This window comes from Tricharina praecox, assembly GCF_024521635.1.
Source record: "Tricharina praecox strain CBS 144465 chromosome Unknown BZA05scaffold_21, whole genome shotgun sequence".
NCBI lineage: Eukaryota > Fungi > Ascomycota > Pezizomycetes > Pezizales > Pyronemataceae > Tricharina > Tricharina praecox.
The window spans coordinates 241,576-261,919 of NW_026250423.1; the positions used below are offsets into that span (position 1 = coordinate 241,576).

The 20,344-nt window shown below is 54.5% G+C and overlaps 9 protein-coding genes across 9 annotated transcripts; 4 read left to right on the top strand and 5 right to left on the bottom strand.

Moving 5' to 3' along the window:
* Positions 1-52: 52 nt before the first annotated feature.
* Positions 53-1,631, top strand: BZA05DRAFT_405052 (origin recognition complex subunit 6-domain-containing protein). Its single transcript, XM_051484372.1, has 2 exons — positions 53-285; positions 373-1,631. Exons 1-2 carry the CDS (start codon positions 104-106, stop codon positions 1,433-1,435), a joined length of 1,245 nt encoding a protein of 414 aa, XP_051337313.1. The 5' UTR covers positions 53-103; the 3' UTR covers positions 1,436-1,631.
* A 30-nt stretch (positions 1,632-1,661) lies between these two features.
* BZA05DRAFT_420562 (uncharacterized protein) lies at positions 1,662-2,414 on the bottom strand (the record flags this gene model as incomplete). The annotated part of the gene is made up of 1 exon (XM_051485649.1): positions 1,662-2,414. The coding sequence occupies one exon, from the start codon at positions 2,412-2,414 to the stop codon at positions 1,662-1,664; it is 753 nt and encodes a 250-aa protein (XP_051337314.1).
* Positions 2,415-3,498: 1,084 nt separating this feature from the next.
* On the bottom strand, positions 3,499-4,683 carry BZA05DRAFT_405058 (putative nascent polypeptide-associated complex subunit). The gene is made up of 4 exons (XM_051484373.1): positions 4,204-4,683; positions 4,080-4,138; positions 3,780-4,011; positions 3,499-3,710 (listed from the first exon to the last, which is right to left on the bottom strand). The coding sequence occupies exons 1-4, from the start codon at positions 4,438-4,440 to the stop codon at positions 3,624-3,626; spliced, it is 615 nt and encodes a 204-aa protein (XP_051337315.1). The 5' UTR covers positions 4,441-4,683; the 3' UTR covers positions 3,499-3,623.
* A 61-nt stretch (positions 4,684-4,744) lies between these two features.
* BZA05DRAFT_405062 (nascent polypeptide-associated complex subunit beta) lies at positions 4,745-6,304 on the top strand. The gene is made up of 4 exons (XM_051484374.1): positions 4,745-4,922; positions 5,091-5,156; positions 5,471-5,644; positions 5,721-6,304. Exons 2-4 carry the CDS (start codon positions 5,111-5,113, stop codon positions 5,963-5,965), a joined length of 465 nt encoding a protein of 154 aa, XP_051337316.1. The 5' UTR covers positions 4,745-4,922; positions 5,091-5,110; the 3' UTR covers positions 5,966-6,304.
* Positions 6,305-9,053: 2,749 nt separating this feature from the next.
* BZA05DRAFT_446992 (galactosyl transferase GMA12/MNN10 family-domain-containing protein) lies at positions 9,054-10,307 on the top strand (the record flags this gene model as incomplete). The annotated part of the gene is made up of 4 exons (XM_051487126.1): positions 9,054-9,354; positions 9,427-9,679; positions 9,736-10,080; positions 10,172-10,307. The coding sequence occupies 4 exons, from the start codon at positions 9,054-9,056 to the stop codon at positions 10,305-10,307; spliced, it is 1,035 nt and encodes a 344-aa protein (XP_051337317.1).
* Positions 10,308-10,963: 656 nt separating this feature from the next.
* BZA05DRAFT_315968 (pseudouridine synthase) lies at positions 10,964-12,473 on the bottom strand (the record flags this gene model as incomplete). Its single annotated transcript, XM_051480379.1, has 4 exons — positions 10,964-11,128; positions 11,180-12,035; positions 12,098-12,280; positions 12,388-12,473. Coding segments are annotated over 4 exons (1,290 nt in total), but the record flags the coding sequence as incomplete, so codon positions are not given.
* Positions 12,474-13,658: 1,185 nt separating this feature from the next.
* Positions 13,659-16,358, top strand: BZA05DRAFT_426577 (uncharacterized protein; the record flags this gene model as incomplete). Its single annotated transcript, XM_051486017.1, has 6 exons — positions 13,659-14,146; positions 14,201-14,288; positions 14,351-14,719; positions 14,780-15,041; positions 15,091-15,201; positions 16,321-16,358. The coding sequence occupies 6 exons, from the start codon at positions 13,659-13,661 to the stop codon at positions 16,356-16,358; spliced, it is 1,356 nt and encodes a 451-aa protein (XP_051337319.1).
* Positions 16,359-16,517: 159 nt separating this feature from the next.
* On the bottom strand, positions 16,518-17,833 carry BZA05DRAFT_124941 (uncharacterized protein). The gene has a single exon (XM_051478728.1). The coding sequence runs from the start codon at positions 17,674-17,676 to the stop codon at positions 16,558-16,560; it is 1,119 nt and encodes a 372-aa protein (XP_051337320.1). The 5' UTR covers positions 17,677-17,833; the 3' UTR covers positions 16,518-16,557.
* A 24-nt stretch (positions 17,834-17,857) lies between these two features.
* Positions 17,858-19,538, bottom strand: BZA05DRAFT_405075 (uncharacterized protein). Its single transcript, XM_051484375.1, has 4 exons — positions 19,072-19,538; positions 18,977-19,011; positions 18,378-18,923; positions 17,858-18,326 (listed from the first exon to the last, which is right to left on the bottom strand). The coding sequence occupies exons 1-4, from the start codon at positions 19,086-19,088 to the stop codon at positions 17,944-17,946; spliced, it is 981 nt and encodes a 326-aa protein (XP_051337321.1). The 5' UTR covers positions 19,089-19,538; the 3' UTR covers positions 17,858-17,943.
* Positions 19,539-20,344: the final 806 nt, after the last annotated feature.

Here is a 20,344-nt window from a genome sequence, read left to right on the forward strand (position 1 = left end):
AACACCCCTGCAAGCTCCTTCGCGCGCTTAATTACCAATTCAACCCACCACGCGTCTTCCATCCGTCGCGTCTTACCCAACAACACTCCGCATTACAACCACAATGAACAAATCACTCGAGCCCAACCTGCACAACCTCCTACCGTCGCTGGCGGGGCCTATACCGTCGGAGCTCCTCGATCTCGCGACTTCACTCCTCGCGCAGTCGCACACGCGCATTAGCAACCTCAAGGCGAACGAGGAGATCGCGCGATCGTACGTGTGTGCGCATCTTGCATGTGAACGGTATGTAGCTACCCCCCGTAAATGAAGGAAGGAACGTAGAGCTTGGCTGTGGTGGTAGCGGCACTGACAGACCCGGGTTACTTGCAGGCTGAAGAATAAAATCGATATCCCGAGCATCGAGCCGAATCCCCCCCTGCCGCCGAAGGAGTATAATAAGCTCCTGGCGTACTTCAAGACCTCGCTCGCGCCAGCTGCCCGGGCGTCGACTCGGACTCGGAATGCTCCCGTACCTGCACCCACACCCGCAGCTGCACCTCCGCCACCACCAGTAACCGCAACCGCACCCGCATCTACATCCGCCCCCGCACGAGCCTCGGACGCACTCGACCCCACCCTCGCCGCCAACCTCAAAGCACTATGCACACGGCTCAACGCGCCGAACGCGTACACATACGTGTACAACGGGGTGCACGCGGTGCTCACGGCGGCCGAGAACCGCACTGTGCGCGGCAAGGCGATCGAAGCGATCTCTGTGGCGGTGGGAATACTCGTGATTGAGCGGCTGTCGGCGCACGACACGGAGATACCGATTGGCAATATCAAGTGGAAGCGTGGAACGGGGTATAAGACCAAGCAGAGGGAGGTTATGGCCGTGCTGGCTGAGGTCGCCAGGACCAAGGCTCCCCTGAAACATGCTGTCGATGATTGGGTCCAGAAACTTAGTCAGCAGGGGTTTAGGAAGTGGCCTTGGATGCAGGCGGTGCCGGATGGCGTTGGTGCCGGGGGGAACGGCGTGCTGGGGAGGGTGGGCGAAGTAGGGGAGAGTGTGGAAGCTGTGGAGGTGAAGGGGACGAATATTAGGAAGCGCAAGGCGGAGGTGCAGCCGCCCCAGCCGGAAGCGAAGACTAGGAAGGTGAAGGCTGAGAGCAGTGCTACTGGTGCCAAAGTACCTGCCGCCCCTGCCGCGAAGAAGAAGGCAGCCACTAAAAAAGCCGCAGCTGTCCCAAAGACGATCAAGGCGGTCCCCAAGTCTAGGCCGAAGCCGAAACCCAAGACAAGTTCCACCAAGACTGCTTCCTCTGGCGATGCCGGTGGCGGAGGAACAATGTTGCAGGATCGAGTGGACTATTTGACCGAGAAGAAGAAGAACTCGTTTCAGATATGGAAGCTACAGATTTTGGAGAAGTGTGCTGAGGTTGAAGCTTTGTAATTGTACTTGTTTCTAATACTGTTTCTTTCATGCATTCTTATTCCCAGATTTTCGTTTACATATCCAGATATCCAAATTTTCATTACAGCAACTTCAGATGATACGAAACAACTGGTAGGTAGTGCACGGCATTCGCATTTTTCTGATTAGTGAATGCCACAAAACAAAAATGATCGTACATCAACATCTAGTTTACTCCCCACATGTCCCGGGACTCCGCAGAAAATTATGCGTCGCTGTCCCCCTCCTCGCTCTTCTCTCTATCGGGTGCCGGCCCCTCTCCAGCAACCCCCTCCAACAGCACCCCCCTCTTCGCCCCCTCCTTCGTCCATTGGATCGCCCTCCTCGCCCACGGAATCCACACCCGGAGCCACTTCTCAACCCTCTTACAGCGCTCATCCATCTCGGGCGTTGGAAGGTTCCAACTATGCAGGAGGCACCTGACTACTTTCATCAAGTCCTCGAGCTCCCTGACCAGCACCGCGGTGCGGCGAATGAGGGCGGCCATACCGTACTGCTTAAAGATACGGTACGCCATCGGCACGGCGTGCAGGAAGCTCGCCAGTTCCTGGGGCGTCGGCCGCAGGAACAGCGTCCGTATCACCTCGTGGATGATGTCGCCCGGGAGCAAGTCGAGCGAAGGTGCTGACCGCTGTGCTAGCAAGTCGCTGAAAAGTGACAGCGGAGGCTGGTGAGGTACCGGGGCCGCTACGGCGGGTTCCGCGGTGGGCGAGGGGACCACTGGTCCCGGCGGCATGGCCTGCAGTGCCTCCGGCGCTGCGGCGGGTGCCGAGGTGTTCTTGATGGTTGGGAGGGTCGAAACCTCCACCTCAGCCGCTGAGGATGGTTCGGCGGTGGGGAGGGCCGAAGGCTTCGTCTCCGTCGCTGCTCGAGGCATTGAGGTGTTCTTGGTGCGGGGGAGGGTCGAAAACTGCTGGGATTTGTCTCTCTGGCCGCAGCATAAAAATTGCAAAGGCATGGTGAAGTATCGACTTTCTGGGGTCGGTGCAAATTGTGCAGTCTGTTGTGTTGTGTTGTGGTGATATGGTCTGTGGTTGTTGTCGATGTTGTGGGTGAAGAATTGTGGCGAAGAAGTGTGGTGAAGAAGTGTGGTGCGCACAAAACTTATCTAGGAGGTCGGCTTGGTCAACTTTCAATGACCAGCTGGCTTGAAGTCAAACTTGAGGGTTGTGGATTAAACCCTATTCGTGTGGGTGATGGGGTTTGGTGAGACTGAAGTGTCGACGCTGACTCGTGATTGAGTTTGGAGTGAATAGATGCCTAAGCGCGAGTGCGCGCGCACATGTATCTCCAACAATTCAGTCTTGTCTTCTTCACGCATTAGTGATTTCTCTTGACGCACCCACACCATTGAAATCCACCGCCTAGCCTCACGCACCGAGAGCCAGCGTAGCGTTCCAATGGGCAGAAAACAATGCCGTTGCATTTGACGATTCTAAGACCGAGCTGATGCACTTCCACACGGCGAGGAACAACACCATAACCTACGATGAGAGAGTCACCCTCTAGGTATCAGCAGTACTACTAGTACCTCGATGATCCAACAAAAATTGAGGCCGCAGTGGGGGTGCGGGTGAATGCGAGTGACTTTCCTTACCAAAAGACTAGTTCTAAATCCAAATAGAGTGATGGTACATGTTTAGCTTTTCCGGTTAGGTTTTAACACAAAAGCCTCGACCATTCGATACTGCAGCAGTAGCTAGGAGGAAGACGGTTCATGTTTCGCTAGTACTTGGGCACATCATTGCCTTCCCGTCAGATCCACAGGAATTCAGGGTCCACCCTAATCAGCTATAGCTGATACGTGTATCCAGTCTGTTGGTTGGTTACCGGGTCGAAGGAAACTCCCGTTGTCTCTCAGCGGATGCGTCATAACGGATCGCTTGACTTCGCGCTTCGGAACAGCAGAATCTAGTCCATGTCAGACCCTAGAGGGTCCGATTTGCCGAGTGTCAGTCTGTGGCTAGAGCAAAATGACAAATTATAAGGTTAAAAAGCCTCTCGATCCCTGGATGTGAGACCCCTGGGCTCAAATGCACCAGTAGAGCTTAATCGAAAATCGGCTGTTCTACATCACGAAGACTTGTAACTTTTTTTGGTAACCGTAAACTTTTCATTTTCGATACCTTTCCACAAATTCCGTCCCGAGCCCAAAACCAACCAAAGCCTAAACGCTCAGGGCCATGATGGAGTTGACAATGTCGTTATCGTTCTCCTTAAGAGCTTTGACGGCCTTCTTTCGGGAGACACCCGCCTGTAGTAATGATTCATGTCAGCTTCCTGCATGCGCCTAGGTGATTGACGTAAGTTAGGGAGATCCAACCTGTGCCATAACGAGCTCAATGTCCTTGCTCTCGAGACCAGAGTCGTCGACCTCCTCGCCGTCGTCCTCCTCCTCCTCCTCAACCTTCTTGGCCTCGATTCCCTTACCCTTCTCGGCAGCGGCAGCAGCAAGGTCATCCTCGATGCTGGACTTCTCGGCCTCACGGAGCTGGTGGGCGGCGTTCGCCTGAGCCTGAGAGTTGAGGTCCTCGATCTTGGCCTCACCAAAGATGCTGCACACACACTTGTCAGCAAACTGCTGCTACTGAAGCTCCGAGCACAATCGCGCCATGCTGCTTACATCCAAGTGTTGCTGGTAGGGGACTTGTAAACATCGGGCGAGTTGATAACAAACAGGATCTAAGGCGAACCATCACACATCAACATCACAGTTCCCCTCCACATCCAATACGGTACGAACATACGTTCTTGGGTCGTCGGAGGGTGACGCGAGTGATGCCAGGAACATGCTTCAAGCCCAACTTGGCAATCTGCTTGCGGGCCTTCTTCTCGTTTCTCGAGTGGACCGTGACAGCCGATCCGGCGGGGAGCTCATCACCCTCGACGTCACCGGCCTCGGACTCCTCGGAGGACACGTGGTCCTCGAGCTCGACCTTGCGGGCCTGCTCGTCGGTGAGTTCTTCGATGCGGGAGTCGGACATGGTAGATGCCTATTCGGTTGTTGTTCTTGTTAGCTGGGAAAATAGCGGGCCGATCGAGTAGTGGTATTTGGAGCCGGGAGTCAGGGGAATTCTGGGGGAGGTGATTGCGTACGGAGTAGTGAATTATTTGGTTTACCGGACACGTAAATCGGGAGGTGAATTGTTCGGAGAGGTGTGGTAGTAGTGGAGGTTGAGAGGAATTGGAATTAGTGCCAAGACTTTCGCTGGAGTGGGGCACGTCGGTCTAACCTCGACCCCTCCCTCGTCCACGCCCCTCCCCTCGCCATTTCTCACTGTGCGCAGTCACATTTTGCACCATTCCACAAAGCGGCGGTGAACCACCTAGCCAAACAGAGAAAGAATCGCGTGTGTGCTGCCACAATCACTCGCCCTAACCCCGCCTCACCCCCCTCCATCGTTCTGCCCGATAATTAACAGAAATTGATTTTCCCCCGCGAAGAAAAAAAGGCGGCTGAAGTGAAGTGAGTTACCTCTGGTCCCTCCCGCCCGTCTTCTCCCACACCCAAACTACACCACTCAACCCACCCCCTCCACCCCAACCTCGAGTTCTCCTTGGTACCGCCCACGATTCCCGCTCCCGCCGACACAGACAGAGAGATCTCTTGCTAACTCCCTATCCGACCGTTAAGCGAACCTTACATCATCAATCATGGATCACGCAAAGCTCGCGAAGATGCAGGCGTCCGTCCGTATCGGTACGTGTCAAATAAACCCTCGGACCACACCTACACTATAGCTTGACCGGAGAACCCTGGTGGTGCTGGGGATTATTCCTTCAGGGCGGCGGGGTTGGACATTCATTGGGGCGGGGCATGGTGGAAGGTTGCGATTGATGTTGGGATATGGTTTACTGACATTCTCCTGCTGCTTAGGGTAAATACTCCTCCTCCGTCCTCCTCCATCCAACCCCTCGAGCAATGCCTCCGACCGGGACCTTCCTCATTCCAGCAACGGCTGACCGTCGGACTGTGGCTGGAGAATGTAAGGCTAATGATGGAGGGTTGATACAGCGGAAAGGGAACCCCACGGAGAAAGGTCAAGAAGGTGCACAAGAGCGCCGGAACCGATGACAAGAAGCTTCAGGCTGCTCTCAAGAAGTTGAACGTGCAGCCCATCCAGGCTATTGAGGAGGTCAACATGTTCAAGGAGGACGGAAACGTCATCCACTTCGCCGCTCCCAAGGGTTCGTTTGTGCGATCCAGGTGGGGGAGGAATAGTGATCGCTTGAGCTTCGTACTGATTGATCCGTGTGTGTGCAGTTCACGCGTCGGTCCCTTCCAACACCTTCGCCATCTACGGAAACGGCGAGGACAAGGAGTTGACCGAGCTCGTCCCCGGTATCCTTAACCAGCTTGGCCCCGACTCGCTCGCGTCGCTGCGAAAGCTCGCAGAGAGCTACCAGAGCCTTCAGAAGAAGGAGGGCGATGACGACAAGAAGGACGACTCCGATGACGATGACATCCCCGACCTTGTCGAGGGCAAGGACTTCGAGAACAAGGAGTAAACCGAAACCCCAATCGGACAAAAAAAATCTCACTTCGGAGTTTCCTTTTCGATGGTTTCGTGTTGCTGTTGTGATTGTTGGCCGTCGTTGTGGGTGCTGGTTTCGCGAGTTCGGGAGAAGAGTAACGTCTCATCTGTGCCGTTTTTCTCTTGTCTTTCCACCACCAGATTTGTGCGTCTTTAAAACGGCAATATAAGGCGACTATGAATCAAACCAGTGAGCATGCTTTCGGAGTGCGGCATCTGAACGCCCGTATTTGAACGAAACCAGAGTATTACTACAGGTCAGAAATCAATGGTGTGTGTTCCTGGCACGTCGCAAAGCATCATTCGTGCAGACGCAGCAGACAGCGATATGGTGCGAGCATTCTGCCCATTCAGCTGGCAGGAAAGGTCGGGTATGAGGTCGCCGTAGTCTAGACAGCCCGTACGCGACGATGGATTGATGTTCTTTCTGTCACTCGCCCATCCCTGGCTAATCATCAATAGGAATAACACCCTATCATGGTTAATTCTCCTGAAATGACAATTGAGCTACAGACTACCAAGCAACAGGCTATCCTCGTCCTCTGCAGGATAAGTCACAGGCTTCTTAAGCTGTCCCAGCTTCTCACTTGGTCCATGCCTCGGTTTACCGACCCTAGACTTCGTCCTGTCCCAACCATCACCCTTACACCAACCGCACGCACACAGCGCAAAGAAGATCCTCTCGAACCTCCCTTTCTCGAACCCCCTCACCTCCTGCGCATACATATCCCCTCCACCGTATCAACCACTGGACAGCGCTTGCACCGTCTCCCTGCTCGGGCCTGTGCCGGCTGGGGGAGTGCAAGAGAGCTTCAGCTCCGTGTTGGCGGAGTATTGGCCGCCTTGAAAAGGTGTCCACGGTTGAGTCAGACCTGTATACCTAAGTAAGGACTTATTGACGACAACGCGTTGATGCATGCGCAAGGAGGCAGTCGGTATACCGCCTTGTCTGGCATCGTCCAGTTTATTTGTAGCACGTACGGAATACATGCAGCACCTAATTGATGGCTGTAGGTATTTTCCTCAGCTGTTGTCTCATAATCTATGTTGCTCTCCACTCCGTTGGGAGAACTCCATCCAAATTCCGCGGACCTTTAGGGGCAGAGCCCCCTTTGATATCTTGGCCTGCAGAAATATGCAATGTTCGCACTACGGAAAACCCGGAAACCCTTAGATAAACGGTACATACGCGATGTACATGCTTAAGTACACTGCCTCTTACTATCCTAGTCGAAAACCCCCCTTTAGAACTCCTAGCCACGCTATGGTGTACATAGTAGAAAAGACAACCACCAATTGGACGGAACCGCCATCATTGCGCGAGTGTTGGCATATGTCGCTGGCGTTGGGATGAAGTGATGGAGAGGAAAAGGCACCGGTATATCTAGTAAGCTGAACAAGGAACGAAGCGAGGCTTGAGCATCTTGCGAAAGAAACAGGCCGGTGCATGCGAGTGGCAGTGGGCACCATAGCTTAAATGGTCCGTGATTGTTATTGAGAGTGAGTTCGGTGGCTGATGCGGCCCGTCCGGTCAGTCTTTTGCCTCGCATCAGACTGCCTACCTAAACCAGAATGTTAATCCGTCTGGTGAAAGTAGTCAGGTTACCGGTATCCTTTCGGTCGACAGGCTAGACGGACCGAGGCCAACCATTAACGGCTGCTGCAAAAAATAATGAGCAAGATCGAAGGACCAATCAATCCAATCGAATCCTAGGAAGGATTGGAAGTTTTTGGACCGACTGGAGTTTGGCCGGCTGCGATCCTGAAATATATCTACGCTGCGTCTGGTGGTGAGGTTGGGATAAGCGCGTGGAACTTGCCGGTCGCTTGTTTGCTACGCCGCGACTAGGCGTCGGAGAAGAGTCTTGGTGATGTTAGTTCTTACTTCTGGGATGCTAGGATAAATTGGGCCATAACCGCAAGCTCATCGCCGCGCGTCTGTGCACGAGCACGTACCGTCGTTTACTACCCAGGTGCATCTGTATGTGAGTACACCTTCCCCTCCGTCCCTCAACGGTTGCTAATACCTAGGTACAGCGATAGGAGAACATCCGCAGGCTAGAGACATAACTAATCAACGGGAAAACGTCCCATGCTCAGCGATCCTTGAGGTCAGGGGCAAATTCATCATATGTACCTGCACCATGCTTTGTCCTCCGCTTGCATTCCCTCAACATCCGTTGCGATATCTACCGCACATACCTCGCCCCCACTACCGCCACCACGTTCTAGTGGCTTCCTAAGCGGTTTTCTACCGGAGATGAAATCGAACGGACAGTCCTCGTCATGTAGACAAAGAATTATCATGGCTTTCTGACAGAGTTGACATCAGCTTTCAGCTTTCCCGTTTTGTCTGTGTATTCATCATGCTCGCATACATTTCAGCCTTCAGCCTTCAGCCTCAGTTCCAACCACTCACCTCTCAAAGTACTCTGCCATGATCTAATCATGCCGCATGTAGGTATGTCGGTATGTAATCAATGACGGAGCAGAAAAACAAACGCACTTCTCAGACAGCCCTCGAGTGACGGTACGTGCGTTCAGCCCGCTCACCTACCTTTGAGGCTTGATCGGCATGTCCCTTGCTGTTTCTATTCTCGTCAGGACAATCCCCGACAGTGGACACTGATGGACCGTACCCACGAAGATTTACCCGAATTGCCCTCGTGTCACATGCCCCAGTCTTTCCTCAGCATCGCTGTGCCAGAGGATGCAGGCGGAACACAGCACATCATGTCTTACTGTACTCTACGGTACTTCTGTTTCTTGTATCGGCCGCGTACTCCCGCATCCAGAACCCACCCACCCACCAACCAAACAATGCATGTCTATCTATAGCAAGGCGGGCAGTCAGAACTCAGAAGAGACTCAGAGTGCAGGCCGTCCCGCACCGGTCCGTTCATTCGGATTCCCCACGTCCTCATCTTCTGCTCCATTTCCCACTCCCTCCTCTTCCCACCCTCCCATTGCCATGAGATAACGATTTATCCATCTCACCATCTCCACATTTCCATTCAACCCGCAAGCAAGCAAGCAAAATGCTTCCCTCCCACCGGTCCAATATGGTGCGCCCACGCACGCGGGGCCGCACCCCCATCGCCATAATCCTCGTGTTACTGGGCTACATCTGTTACCTACACTGGACTGAATCCTCCATCACCACCAGCAGCTCCCCCGTGAACTCCCTGGCAGACATCCAGATCACCACCGAGACGAAGGGATGGGCGAAAGCGGGACTGCCGGAAATCTCGATCTATCAGCGCCCACTGCTCCCCGTGCCGAAGGAGAAGATGAGGGTCGTCGTAGCGACAATGACGACAGGGCAGACCACATACGATTACATCTCTCTGTCCAACAAAATCGGTACCTCACTTCCCCCATCCCCAGCCTGCCGTCCCCCCACTCCCGCCCTCAGACGCTAATATATCCATGAAGGCTACGTAAATAAGCATAATTACGCGATCAAAGTCGACTTCGCCCTCCCCAAGGATTTTGTCCCACTGCCGTTCTGGCACAAGCTGGACATGTTCGAGTACCTGGTCCGCACCGGCGACTACGACTGGATCTGGTGGGTGGACTTCGACACCGTCATCACCAATACCACCATCAAGATCGAAGACATCATTGCCGATGCACTGCGCGACGAGAAGAACCCCGATAACATCGACCTGCTTCTCACCTCTGACTGGTCTGCCTCCCTTGCTTCCCCCACACCCCACACCTCACATACTAACCCCACCCCAGCTGGCCACTAAACGCCGGCTCGATGCTCCTGCGCGCCACTCCACGGCTGCTCCCGTTCCTCTCCTCCGTGTGGAAGTGCGGGGACGCGCCGAAGGAGCCGAGCGAGCAAGACTGCATCCGGGACATACTCAATTCGTCACCGCAGGAGCGTTCGCGCGCAAAGTGGATCGCGCAGAAGAAGATGAACTCGTTTCCCGAAGAGATCGGCTGCTACGATAGCAACAACCTCCCTTGGAGCCCTGGCGACTTCGTGATCCATTTCGCGGGCGCCTGGGCTCATCTCAAGGGAAAGGCAAAGAGGGATCCCTATGGCGTCATGATGCGGAAGTTTCATGAGTGGGTCGAGTATGTGCTCTCTCTCCTGGTTGGTTGGGCGGGCGGGCGGTTGTGCAAGGGGATCGGATCGGATGGCGCTGACTGATGGTGTGCTGTGCAGTAAGACAGAGCTGTCGGGTACGGAGAGGTACCAGGTCCTCGGCGAGGGACCGGATGACAAGGGTCGGGATGAGAATGTGGTAACCGTGACGGTGACGGAGACGGTATCGAATAGTGCGCCGACGGCGGGGGCTTAGTTGGAGGCGGTGGATGGATTACCTACATACCATCTCGACCGGCTTTTGGAAAGGATTTGATAGCTAATTGATTACGGCGTTGGTCTGGGGGTTTACTTATGGAGCTCGAATTGAACTGGATATACCTAATTGGGGATTGCAAAGGATGAGGTGGTTCGATTCTGCGAGGGTATATGATTGATTGCTCATGATCCACCCCCACTCGCCCACCATGAAATGCAATGCAATGCCGTACAATGCAAGATCCCACAAACTGTGAAGTGCAATGCAATGCAAGAACTTGAACTATATTTTGAAGGCGAACACACCATGCCGAGCAGCCAGCAGGAAGCGGAAGGAAAAGAAGCAGTAAAAGAATAAGCCGTTCCGTTAATTTTACAAGTGTGGCTCGGTTCGACTAACACAAGGGGTAAAAACCAACACAACACCCGAATACCACCACTATCACCACAACCATCATCGTGTCGTAAGATTCTTCCCCATCCAACATCATTAACACTTTTTTTTTCTTCCCCCTATTCGTCATCAGAGTCCTCTTCCTTCTTGGACTTCTTCTCCTTCTTGGCTTTCTTCTCCTCCTTCTTCTTCTTACGCTCCGCCTTCTCGTCGTCGCTCCTCTTTCGCTTCTTCTTTTCGCTTTCAGGCGCTTCGCCGGCGGGCTTGACGGGTGTGGTCATCTCCACGTCCGCAGACTCCGCGGGAGCGCTAGCAACAGGAGTGGAGGCGACGGCGGGCTCGCCGTCGACGGTCAGGGGAGCGGTGAAGTCGGTGTAGCTCTCCTTCCAGGTAGCGGGAGTGGCCTCGTTGTTTCGGCCGAATTTCTGTAAATATCGTCAGTACATGTGATGGAGAGGTATTTAGAAGTAACATACGTCGAGCTTGCCGTCCGCCTTCATCTTCTTCTTCTCCTGGGCGGTGGGTCCGAGTCCCCATCTGCGGGGGTAGAGATCCCGCTCCATGATGCAGCGCTTGACCTTGGCGACGACTCCGTGGTCGCAGGTGGACAGCTCTACGGTGGACATCTGCGCGATACCGAGGGCAATGGCTTCTCCCTTGGTGGTCATCAGGACAACCTCCTCGTTGACCTCGATGCCCTGCTCGTAACGGAGGAGACCGGGAATCATGAGCTTAGCACCGTAGCAGACAGCATTGACGGCACTGTCCTTGACCACGATACGTTTATAGGTGGTGAGGAGAGACTCGAGGGGCCGGATAACACGGCGGAGGTAGGTCTCATCACGGGTGTTGTCCATCACCCACTGCGCGTCCAACAGATCGTGAAGAGTGACGATACCGTCATCCTCACCCATAGCTCCGGACCGCACTCTTCGCAACTCCTGCATGTGTCCACCGACTCCCAACAACAGACCCAAGTGCACGCAGAGGGTACGGATGTAAGTACCAGCCTCACAGCTGACCCAGAAGACACCGAGATGGCGGTCGTTGTCGAACTCCAGCAGCTTAATCTCGTGGATGGTTCGGATACGGAGCTGACGCTTGACAGCGGAGATCAACGGGGGTCGCTGGAACAGCGCTCCGGTGAGGGTCTCGAGCGCGCGCAGAACCTGCTGTTCAGACTGAACCTTGTCGTGGAGACGGACGACACACACGTACTCCTTTCCGGCACCCTGCTGGGACTTTACCAGCCGAGTCGCACGGTCGATACAGACGATCAGACATCCGGTGACCTTGGGGTCGAGGGTTCCACTGTGTCCAGTCTTCTCACACCTGCAAAAAGTCAATGCGCGTTCTCGCACGCATAACCCCGCTGCGATTGGAGGAGCGCGCACCTCAAAATCCTCTTGGCCCACGCAACGACTTCGTGAGAACTGGGATTGCTAGGCTTGTCGAGGTTGATAACACCACTGCTGATGTAACTCTTGATGTCGCGCTTGAGAGGAGGAGCACCGCAAGGAATCGGCGTGAAGTGACCGGTGCGCACGAGGAGTTTGTCGTAGTTCTTGAGGAGGAGACTGCATTGCACATGCGATCAGTGAATTGCTCTGCGTATCGTCCGCCCCGCCATAGAAAGAGACAAGAACGAAGGGAATTGAACGAGAGGAAGCAAGGCGAGTCTTACGGGAACTGCGAGTAGTCAACCGCGGGTGCAGTAGCCTGAGGCTTGATGACCTGATCTTCGTTATCCTGCTTCTGAACGGAAGCCATTGTATTTAGTGGGCAGCGTTCGTCTGAAGCGGGAGATCGGTTGTGGTGTGGTTGTTGTCGGAATTGACAAGAAGATGTGTTGATGGTGGGAGCGGGTGCGAAGAAGTTGGGTCAAGACAAAAAAAAGGTAGAAAATTCCAGAGTGGCTGGGGTGCGTGGGGTGTCAGCCACATGGCGGGCTTCGCCGTCAGGAAAAACGCGAAACGTGAACCTTGAGACCCACTAGCAGCCACTATCGCCACAAGTCGGGTTTTACGAGCACCTGACCGACTCCCGCCAAGCCGTTCAATCCACTCCGGTCACATGGCCGTCTCGTTTCGCTCTCCCCCACCGCATCTCTCGAGCACAGAATACCACCGTACCGGTATTCGCCAACTTCCGTAGTCCAAGTTTACTATCTTCCAGGATTTACAGGATTTAACCGAGTGATTGATGATGATCAATACCGATGAGCGAGTAACCCAGCGAGGTGCGGTTTTTCACGGTCGCTCGACACTGGGTGGTCCTTGTTGTTGTTACTGCTGACTCCTGAAGACCATCGAGAAGGTTGGTGCGATTGGTGATAGGAGAAAGCCCGTAGGGAAGGATAGTGGGGTTTCGATTCTACATTGTATCGGTTTCATCGTATGGTACTGGTACTCGACCGTTCCTGTTTCTTGCCAGTTCCACCTCATCCTCCTTCTATGCCAAGATGATTGTGCCATAAGAAATCACAAAGAAAATTTGCACTCATGTTCCCATTATTCCTCCTCGTTCCCGTAGATACCCAACGATCCTCGAGCCCTTGTGGCCTCATCGTGCCTGCACTGATTGATCCTGGCTGAGACACTCAAGCCACTCAAGCCACATTCACTATCGCGTTTCGTCACACAACGCCAATTTCCTTGCTGTCACTGCCAGGGCCTGCGACAGACAAATAATCTGTGACCAATAGCCTGCAAGAACACAACACCAGACGGACCCGTAAGTACCAGCCTCTTCAGTAGCCACGAGGGAATATTTCTTGAGCTCCTTCTCATACTCTCCTCCTCATCCAGCAAACTCCGCGCCGCATACAAAACCTCAACCCTACACGATCCATCGCCTCGGAACACGCCTACCTATCCAAGTACCCGCCTAGCTCTTACCTCTCGCCAGCTCCACTAGCAAGCTTCACGCATCGTCGCACTTCCGGCACACCCCGCGATGGCCGACAGCAGCACTCCACTGCCCTCGTCGGCGACGAATCCGAACAACACCGTCCCCGAGCACGCAGCGGACGAAGACCTATCATCGCAGCCCAACTCGCCTCCGCTTTCGCGCTCACACTCAACCGCGTCTTCATCCGGGCAAACGCAGGATACCGATGACTGGGATTTTTTTCCTCCGTTGGACAAGCTCACGGTCTTTGACTACCTCGATCAGCTCGCGCTGCCGCAACGTCTCGAGAAGATCAACAGGACCTATCTCGTGCAAAGAGACAAAGTCAAGCGGGGTTTCGAGAGCACCCGGGTCAAGGCACGGTTGAGAACCGATCAGGAACTCGAGAAGTACCGTGAGAAGTATAGTAAAGGTCTCGACAAGATCTTGGAGAACTGGAACGATACAAAAATCGTTTCTTCGAGGGAGAAGCTGTCGTTTGTGGTCGGTGTCTCGAATATTTTCATCACTGGACTTCTGATTGGCGGATATCCGTATGTCTCTCCGGCGCAGATGGCTGTGCCAACCCTGCTAACATGTGTTTGTAGTGAATGGATGCATGTCTGGTATTCGTTGCAGTTGCTCTACTTCATGCCGATTCGGTACTACACTTACCATCAGATGGGGTATCATTATGTAGGGCTCACTGATCTGCCTTTCTTCCCTCTTGGCATGCATGATTGCTGACATTTATACAGTTCCTGGCAGACTTATGTTACTTCGTCAACGTGATGCTTGTTCTTGCCATTTGGGTGTTCCCCAATTCGCGAAGACTGATGATATCCGCGTACTGTCTCTCGTACGGCAATAACGCGTGGGCGATTGCCATGTGGAGGAACTCGATGGTCTTCCACTCGTTGGACAAAGTCACCTCGCTGTTCATTCACATTATGCCTCCAGTGGTCCTGCACTGTCTCGTTCACCTCGTAGATCCGGTCTACTGCGCCGAGAGGTTTCCGGCCATCAGTAGGATCAAACACGTGGAACTGTATGGTCTCTGGGAGATGATCATCTGGGCTACAGTTCCGTACGCAATCTGGCAGTTGAGTTATCATGTCTTTATCACGGTATGTGTATACCCGGGGAATTAGCCGCTCCTCTACCCGACAGCAACTGACAGTTTGTAGGTTAGAAGACGTGAAAAGATCGCAGCCGGCCGTCCCACTTCGTTTACATGGCTCAAGAAGAGTTACAAAAAGACGTGGATCGGCAAGATCGTCCTCGGTCTACCGTCGGCGATGCAAGAGCCCGCGTTCATGTTTGTCCAATATTCGTACGCTGTCGTCACCATGTTGCCGTGCCCGCTGTGGTTCTACAACCGCAAACTGTCCGCGATATTCATCGCCTTCGTCGGCTTGATGAGTGTCTATAACGGCGCAACATACTACAGTATGCCTTATCCCCCAATACCACTGTGCCTGTACTGACTAGGACGCAGTTGATGTCTTCGGGAAGCGATTCCAAAAGGAGCTAGAGCAGCTTCGGAAAGATGCCGCCAAGTGGCAGAACTCGCCGCCTCCGTCGGAGCGGGAGCTCGACAGAAGCTACAGTCTGGACAACATCCCGAAGTTGGACTCGCAGAATACCGATCAGAAGGCGTCTGCCTCTGGGAATGAAGCGATCAGTCATGCATCTGGTATGAAGGAGCGGAATGCTACCACTGGATCTCTTCCACTGGATGCGTAGATATTGGCGCTATGGGATCTGGATGGTGGCTTTATGTGCTTTCGGAATTCGATGAATTAATGATTGTGACTTTACAGCGTTAAACATCCTGGTGGGGTTGTGGGTATGGATTGGTGAAACTGAAGCGGATACCTGTATCTTTTTCATGAGGGTCGTAATGATGATTTTGGTCACCTAATTGCGAATATAATGCACTTCTCATTTTGATACTACCATAATTGCCATTCATGGACCCTGAATTGGGCCTGCGGCTCCCACTAACCGCCTCTAACTACAGGGATTGCCAACGACGTCACCACTCACTAAATCTCCAGCCTACAACTTTACTCTATCCACCACCCCATCAACAACCACCTCCGAGACCACAATGTGCACCCCGCGAACACTCCTTCACCACCTCCCACGACGAAAACTGCCTCTACCACGCCTCAATGGCCGCGCCTACACCACCCCAGCTCCCCCACCCGCCCTCACGCCCATCTCCCTCTCCCTGCGAACCTCGATGCGCTCTCTGCCGCACCCCGTCATAATCCTCACGACCGGCTCCGCCAACAGCACCCCCAGCAGCGGCGGCGGCAGCGGCGACAGCACGGGCGTGGGAATAACGCTCAGCACGTTGACATGCCTATCGCTTTCCCCGCACCCTCTCATAAGCTTCAACATTAAGACGCCGTCGCGGACGTCGTCGGCGATCCACGCGCACCCTTCTGGCGCCTTCACGGTGCACGTGCTCTCGTCGACGGCGCATGCGGCGTTCGTCGCCAACGCTTTCGCACAGGTCGCTGCTGCTCCCGGAGAGAAGGCCGATCCGTGGAGGAACCTGCGCGGGGGCGTGCTAAGAGACGGGGAGACTGGCGTGCCTGAGTTAGGCGCTGAGGATGGCGTTGTTGCGAGGTGGAGGTGCAGGAAGTATAGGGTCGTCCAGGTCGAGGATCATGAGATCTGGGTGGGCAGGGTGGTCGATGTACAGGTGCTCGGTGAGGGGGAGGTGGCGCTGGGGTATGCGGACCGGCGGTTTAGGGGTGGTGGTGAGGTGGTGGTGCCGGAGTTTGGGAGGGAGGGGGATGTGATCAAGGTTGGCGAGGAGGAGGAGGCGAGTTAAATGATACCAAAATATGGTGGAGGTAGAGGATGCATGATTGTGTAAGATTATAGATGATGGATGGGTAGCATTTTCAGGAGTAAATCTACTATTATGTCTGTTGTACATATGTGTAGCTCAATAATGCTTTTTCCCATGATGGCCCTCGGGAATAAACCACATCTCGAGGTAATACCTCAACTTCATGAGGGCGACCTGGAGATCCAACGTCCGGTAGGACGTCATGAGCGCCATAACCTCAAACCCCTTCTCCACTCTCCAATGCTTCCTGAGCTCATCGCAAACCTCCTCATCAAGCATCTCCCACATCGGATGGACAGGTAACCTCTTCCCGCCGACTAGCGCCATCACTCCCCCCAGATCCATCTGCGGTGGTGGCTCTCTCGCTCTGTATCCAGCACTGGTCATGTTCCTGAGCGTATCCTGATCCGCAAACTCCCCCTCCACCGACCCCCTCCCCTCTCGGAAATCCAGCACAGTCATTGGCTCCCCGGCAGCCAACCACGCCTCCTCACCCCCCACCACCCTATCAACATCGGTACTCAACATAGCCCTCTGGGCCTCCTGCAGCACCCTCCTGCGCAGCTTCATCAACACGAACGCGTCCATATCCTTCCTCCAAGTGATCTTTCCGACGACACCACTCTTTCTTTGCGTATCACTCAGCATCTTGGCCCACACTTTGCCACCACGGCCCATATTGGGCGCCTGCGCCTTAACAGCCGACTGAGTAGCGAGACAGTATCCAGCGACGGTATGCGTAGGCGCGGCGCCCACATCGAGCCCGTCGGGCAGCATCCACGGCTCGCCAGTGGCAGGATTGCTCTTGACAACGAACCGCTTCAGCAGTGCCGCGGGCAGCCGCCGGTGGAAGTCCGCGTCGTTGCGGATCGGCGTCGCCAGGATCGCCGCGTACGGGTTCTGCCGCAGCGCCCATTCGCGCGGGCTCAGGCCCGGCCCTGCGGTAGGCGCCGCTTTGGGGTGCTTCTTCGAGTATGGCAGGAATGTGGCGGCGTTTAAGAGCGGTGAGACGGCAGGCACTGGTGGGTTGTAGGTCGGTGCGGTGCGTTGCAGGATGCGCAGCGGTTGCGCTGGTTTGCGCGGGCGTCGGTTCCGGCCGCCATTATTTTTGCGGCGGGGAGGAGCGCGGGCGGAAGTGGGTGGGGTGGTTGAGAAGAAGGCGGATGCTGAGGATGGCCGCGAGAGTGCTCGTGGTATTGTGGTGAGGCGGTTCATGGGTGCGTGGAGTGAGGTGGGAATATCGAAAATTTGAAGAGCCGCAATGGATAACCTGCCCCGCGATTTGACAGGTCATGTGATTGGTAGAGTGATGCGGTGTGGATCGAGTTTTTGGATCGTGAGTTTCATTCAGGCGTCACTTGTCAAGTACTGGTGTTGAGTGACGAGATAACAAGTACTTCGCTATAAATATACATCAACCCGGTGCTTATATTTGCAGCAGTCACTTTTGTCTATCTCGATGAAAACTCAGCCCTCAGCCTTCTAATCGCGTGTGGTACGCGAGTTTGAGATGGGCATGACCAGAATATCCGTCGCACCCAGCGCCTCCAGCTTATCCATCACGGTGGCGATGTTCTTCTTCTCGACCATAGCGCTGACAGCGACCCAGCCCTCCTCGTCCAACGTCGTGACCGAAGGCGCACGCTTTCCGGGGGTGATGATAGTGGCCTCGGTAATCAGGTTGCGGGGGACGTTGTAGGTGCAAAGGATGTACTTCTTAGCTGTGATGACTCCGCGTATCCTGGACTCGATCGTGTTGATGAGCTCCGGGTTTGAGGGGTGCTTGGACTTGATCAGGATGGCGGTGGTCTCGAGGATTGTGGCTATGGGCTTGAGGCCAGCCGCCTTCATGGTCTCGCCTGATTCTAGTACGGGTCAGTCTAGCACCTTGTAAAAGAACGGAAGGAAGAACCCACCAACGAGATCCACGATTCCATCCGCAACACCAAGCGCGCAAGCAGCCTCGACACTACCACCGACATACTTGATCTTCGTAGCCAACCTGCCCATTGTGCTGCCACTGCGCGCGCCGCCTTTTACCTCGACATCGAGCAGATCTGCCTGGTCCTTTCCAGCCTCCTTCTCCTTCCCGGCTTCCCTCTCCAGATTCGCAAAGTACTCTCCAGCCAGCCCGATGAAGGACGTACAGATCTGCTTTCCGATCAATTGCTTGGGGTCATCGTACTCTCCGTTCTCGGGGACCTGGATCTGCAGCTTGCAGCGGCCGAACTGGAGATCGAGGAGCTCCTCGACGTCGCTCTGGGCCTCAGCCACCTGATCGCGTCCAGTGATTCCAAGGTCCACCCGTCCCTCACCAACGAAGGTTGGGATGTCGGCGGCCGGGAGAAAAACGAGGGCGATCGGAAGGTTGAGACACAGCGCGATGTCGAGACGCGAGTGACGGTGGAACTGAATGTCGCTACCGTGAAGAAGGTCAAGACATTGCTGATTGAGACGGCCCTCTGGTCGGGTGAGTCAGACGGTGAAGAGGAGTCGGTTTTTCAGCAGGACTCACTCTTGGGTACGGCAAAGAGCAGACGGTCGTTCAGGCTGGGGCTCACGTTAAAAGAGGGCTCGGAGGTGGGTCGCGGGGGAGATGAGGGAACAAACTGGTTGACGAGATCCATCGCGTATATTCGAGTTTTGACTGTAAAAAAATGCGGGGAGAAAAGCAGAGGATTACAAGTGAGGGGATTGCGATGGATGAGGAGACGAAGAGAAAGAGGAGAGCGTCGGACTCGAGGTCGTAGAAATTGGATCTGACGGTGGGAACGAGGGGATTCGATGGTGTGGTGTTGGAATATGTACGAGTACAAGATGCAGGTATGACTGGTTGCGATGACTGACTCCTCGGGTGCTTAGGCGTCGTTGGGGTGGGTCTCGATGCGCCGTCGGCCAACTGAAACACTGCACCGCTGAAACGAATAGTGGGGCAGCCATGCCCCATATGGACCCCTCAATGCCCAGCGCTATTCGGCATTGACTGATGAAATGGGGAATCACACGAAGAGCTTTGAACGAATGTAAAGGCGCGGCGTGCACTGTTCTTGCTTTGGTAGGCAAAGGACTTCCAAGTCATTCCGGTTCGATCAATTCATAAACTTTGACATCTCGTACATACACTCCGGTGAGTCAGTCACTCTGGGGTGTGTTCCGAGTCCCTAGTGGTCCCGGATCATTGTTTTTCCGGAGAGATCTTCCGCCGTCGGTGCCTGACGATCAACCATGACACACCGGGCGCCGATAAGCGCACGGACAACTGTTGGCGGAAGAACCCCAGCCCGCTCCGAAGTCCGTGGTCGGAAGATCTTATAAGACTCTTCTGCCATGGCAACTGCTCCTGAACAGCAGCTCCCCGCCTCGGTTCCGCTAGAACGCCTTCACGTGGAGTCACTCGGCAAACTTGGTCTAGCTCATCTCATCCCTCGATCGCGAGCTTCTTCCTCCTCCTCCTCCTCTCCTCTTCATGACCATCATAAATCCCCTCAATCCGGCCAAACATAATACCGGGTCAGCTCGCTTGTTTCTCGATGTTGCACGAGACGGAGCTGCGGGCTTTATATACTCCTCACTTCGGAAGGTTCCTACCATTTCCCGCCGGCATAATTCCCGGAGTCGGCGAGTGGGACAGAGATACCCCGCGGGTCAAGGGCGATGTAATCAAAACAAAATGCGGAGTTTCTCCAAGCACGGCGGTGGAACTACCTATTTGCGTCTGGCCATGGATGGATGATGCCATCAGCTATCAAATGACACCTGCTCCATCTCGGTCTTTCCGCTGCTGGAGGATTCTTGCCCGAGCTGGTCTCCTCTCTCGCATAGAATGAGTCTTCAATCAGCACCGCAGCCAAGAGTTGGAGCTGGACATCTTTTGCCACCATCA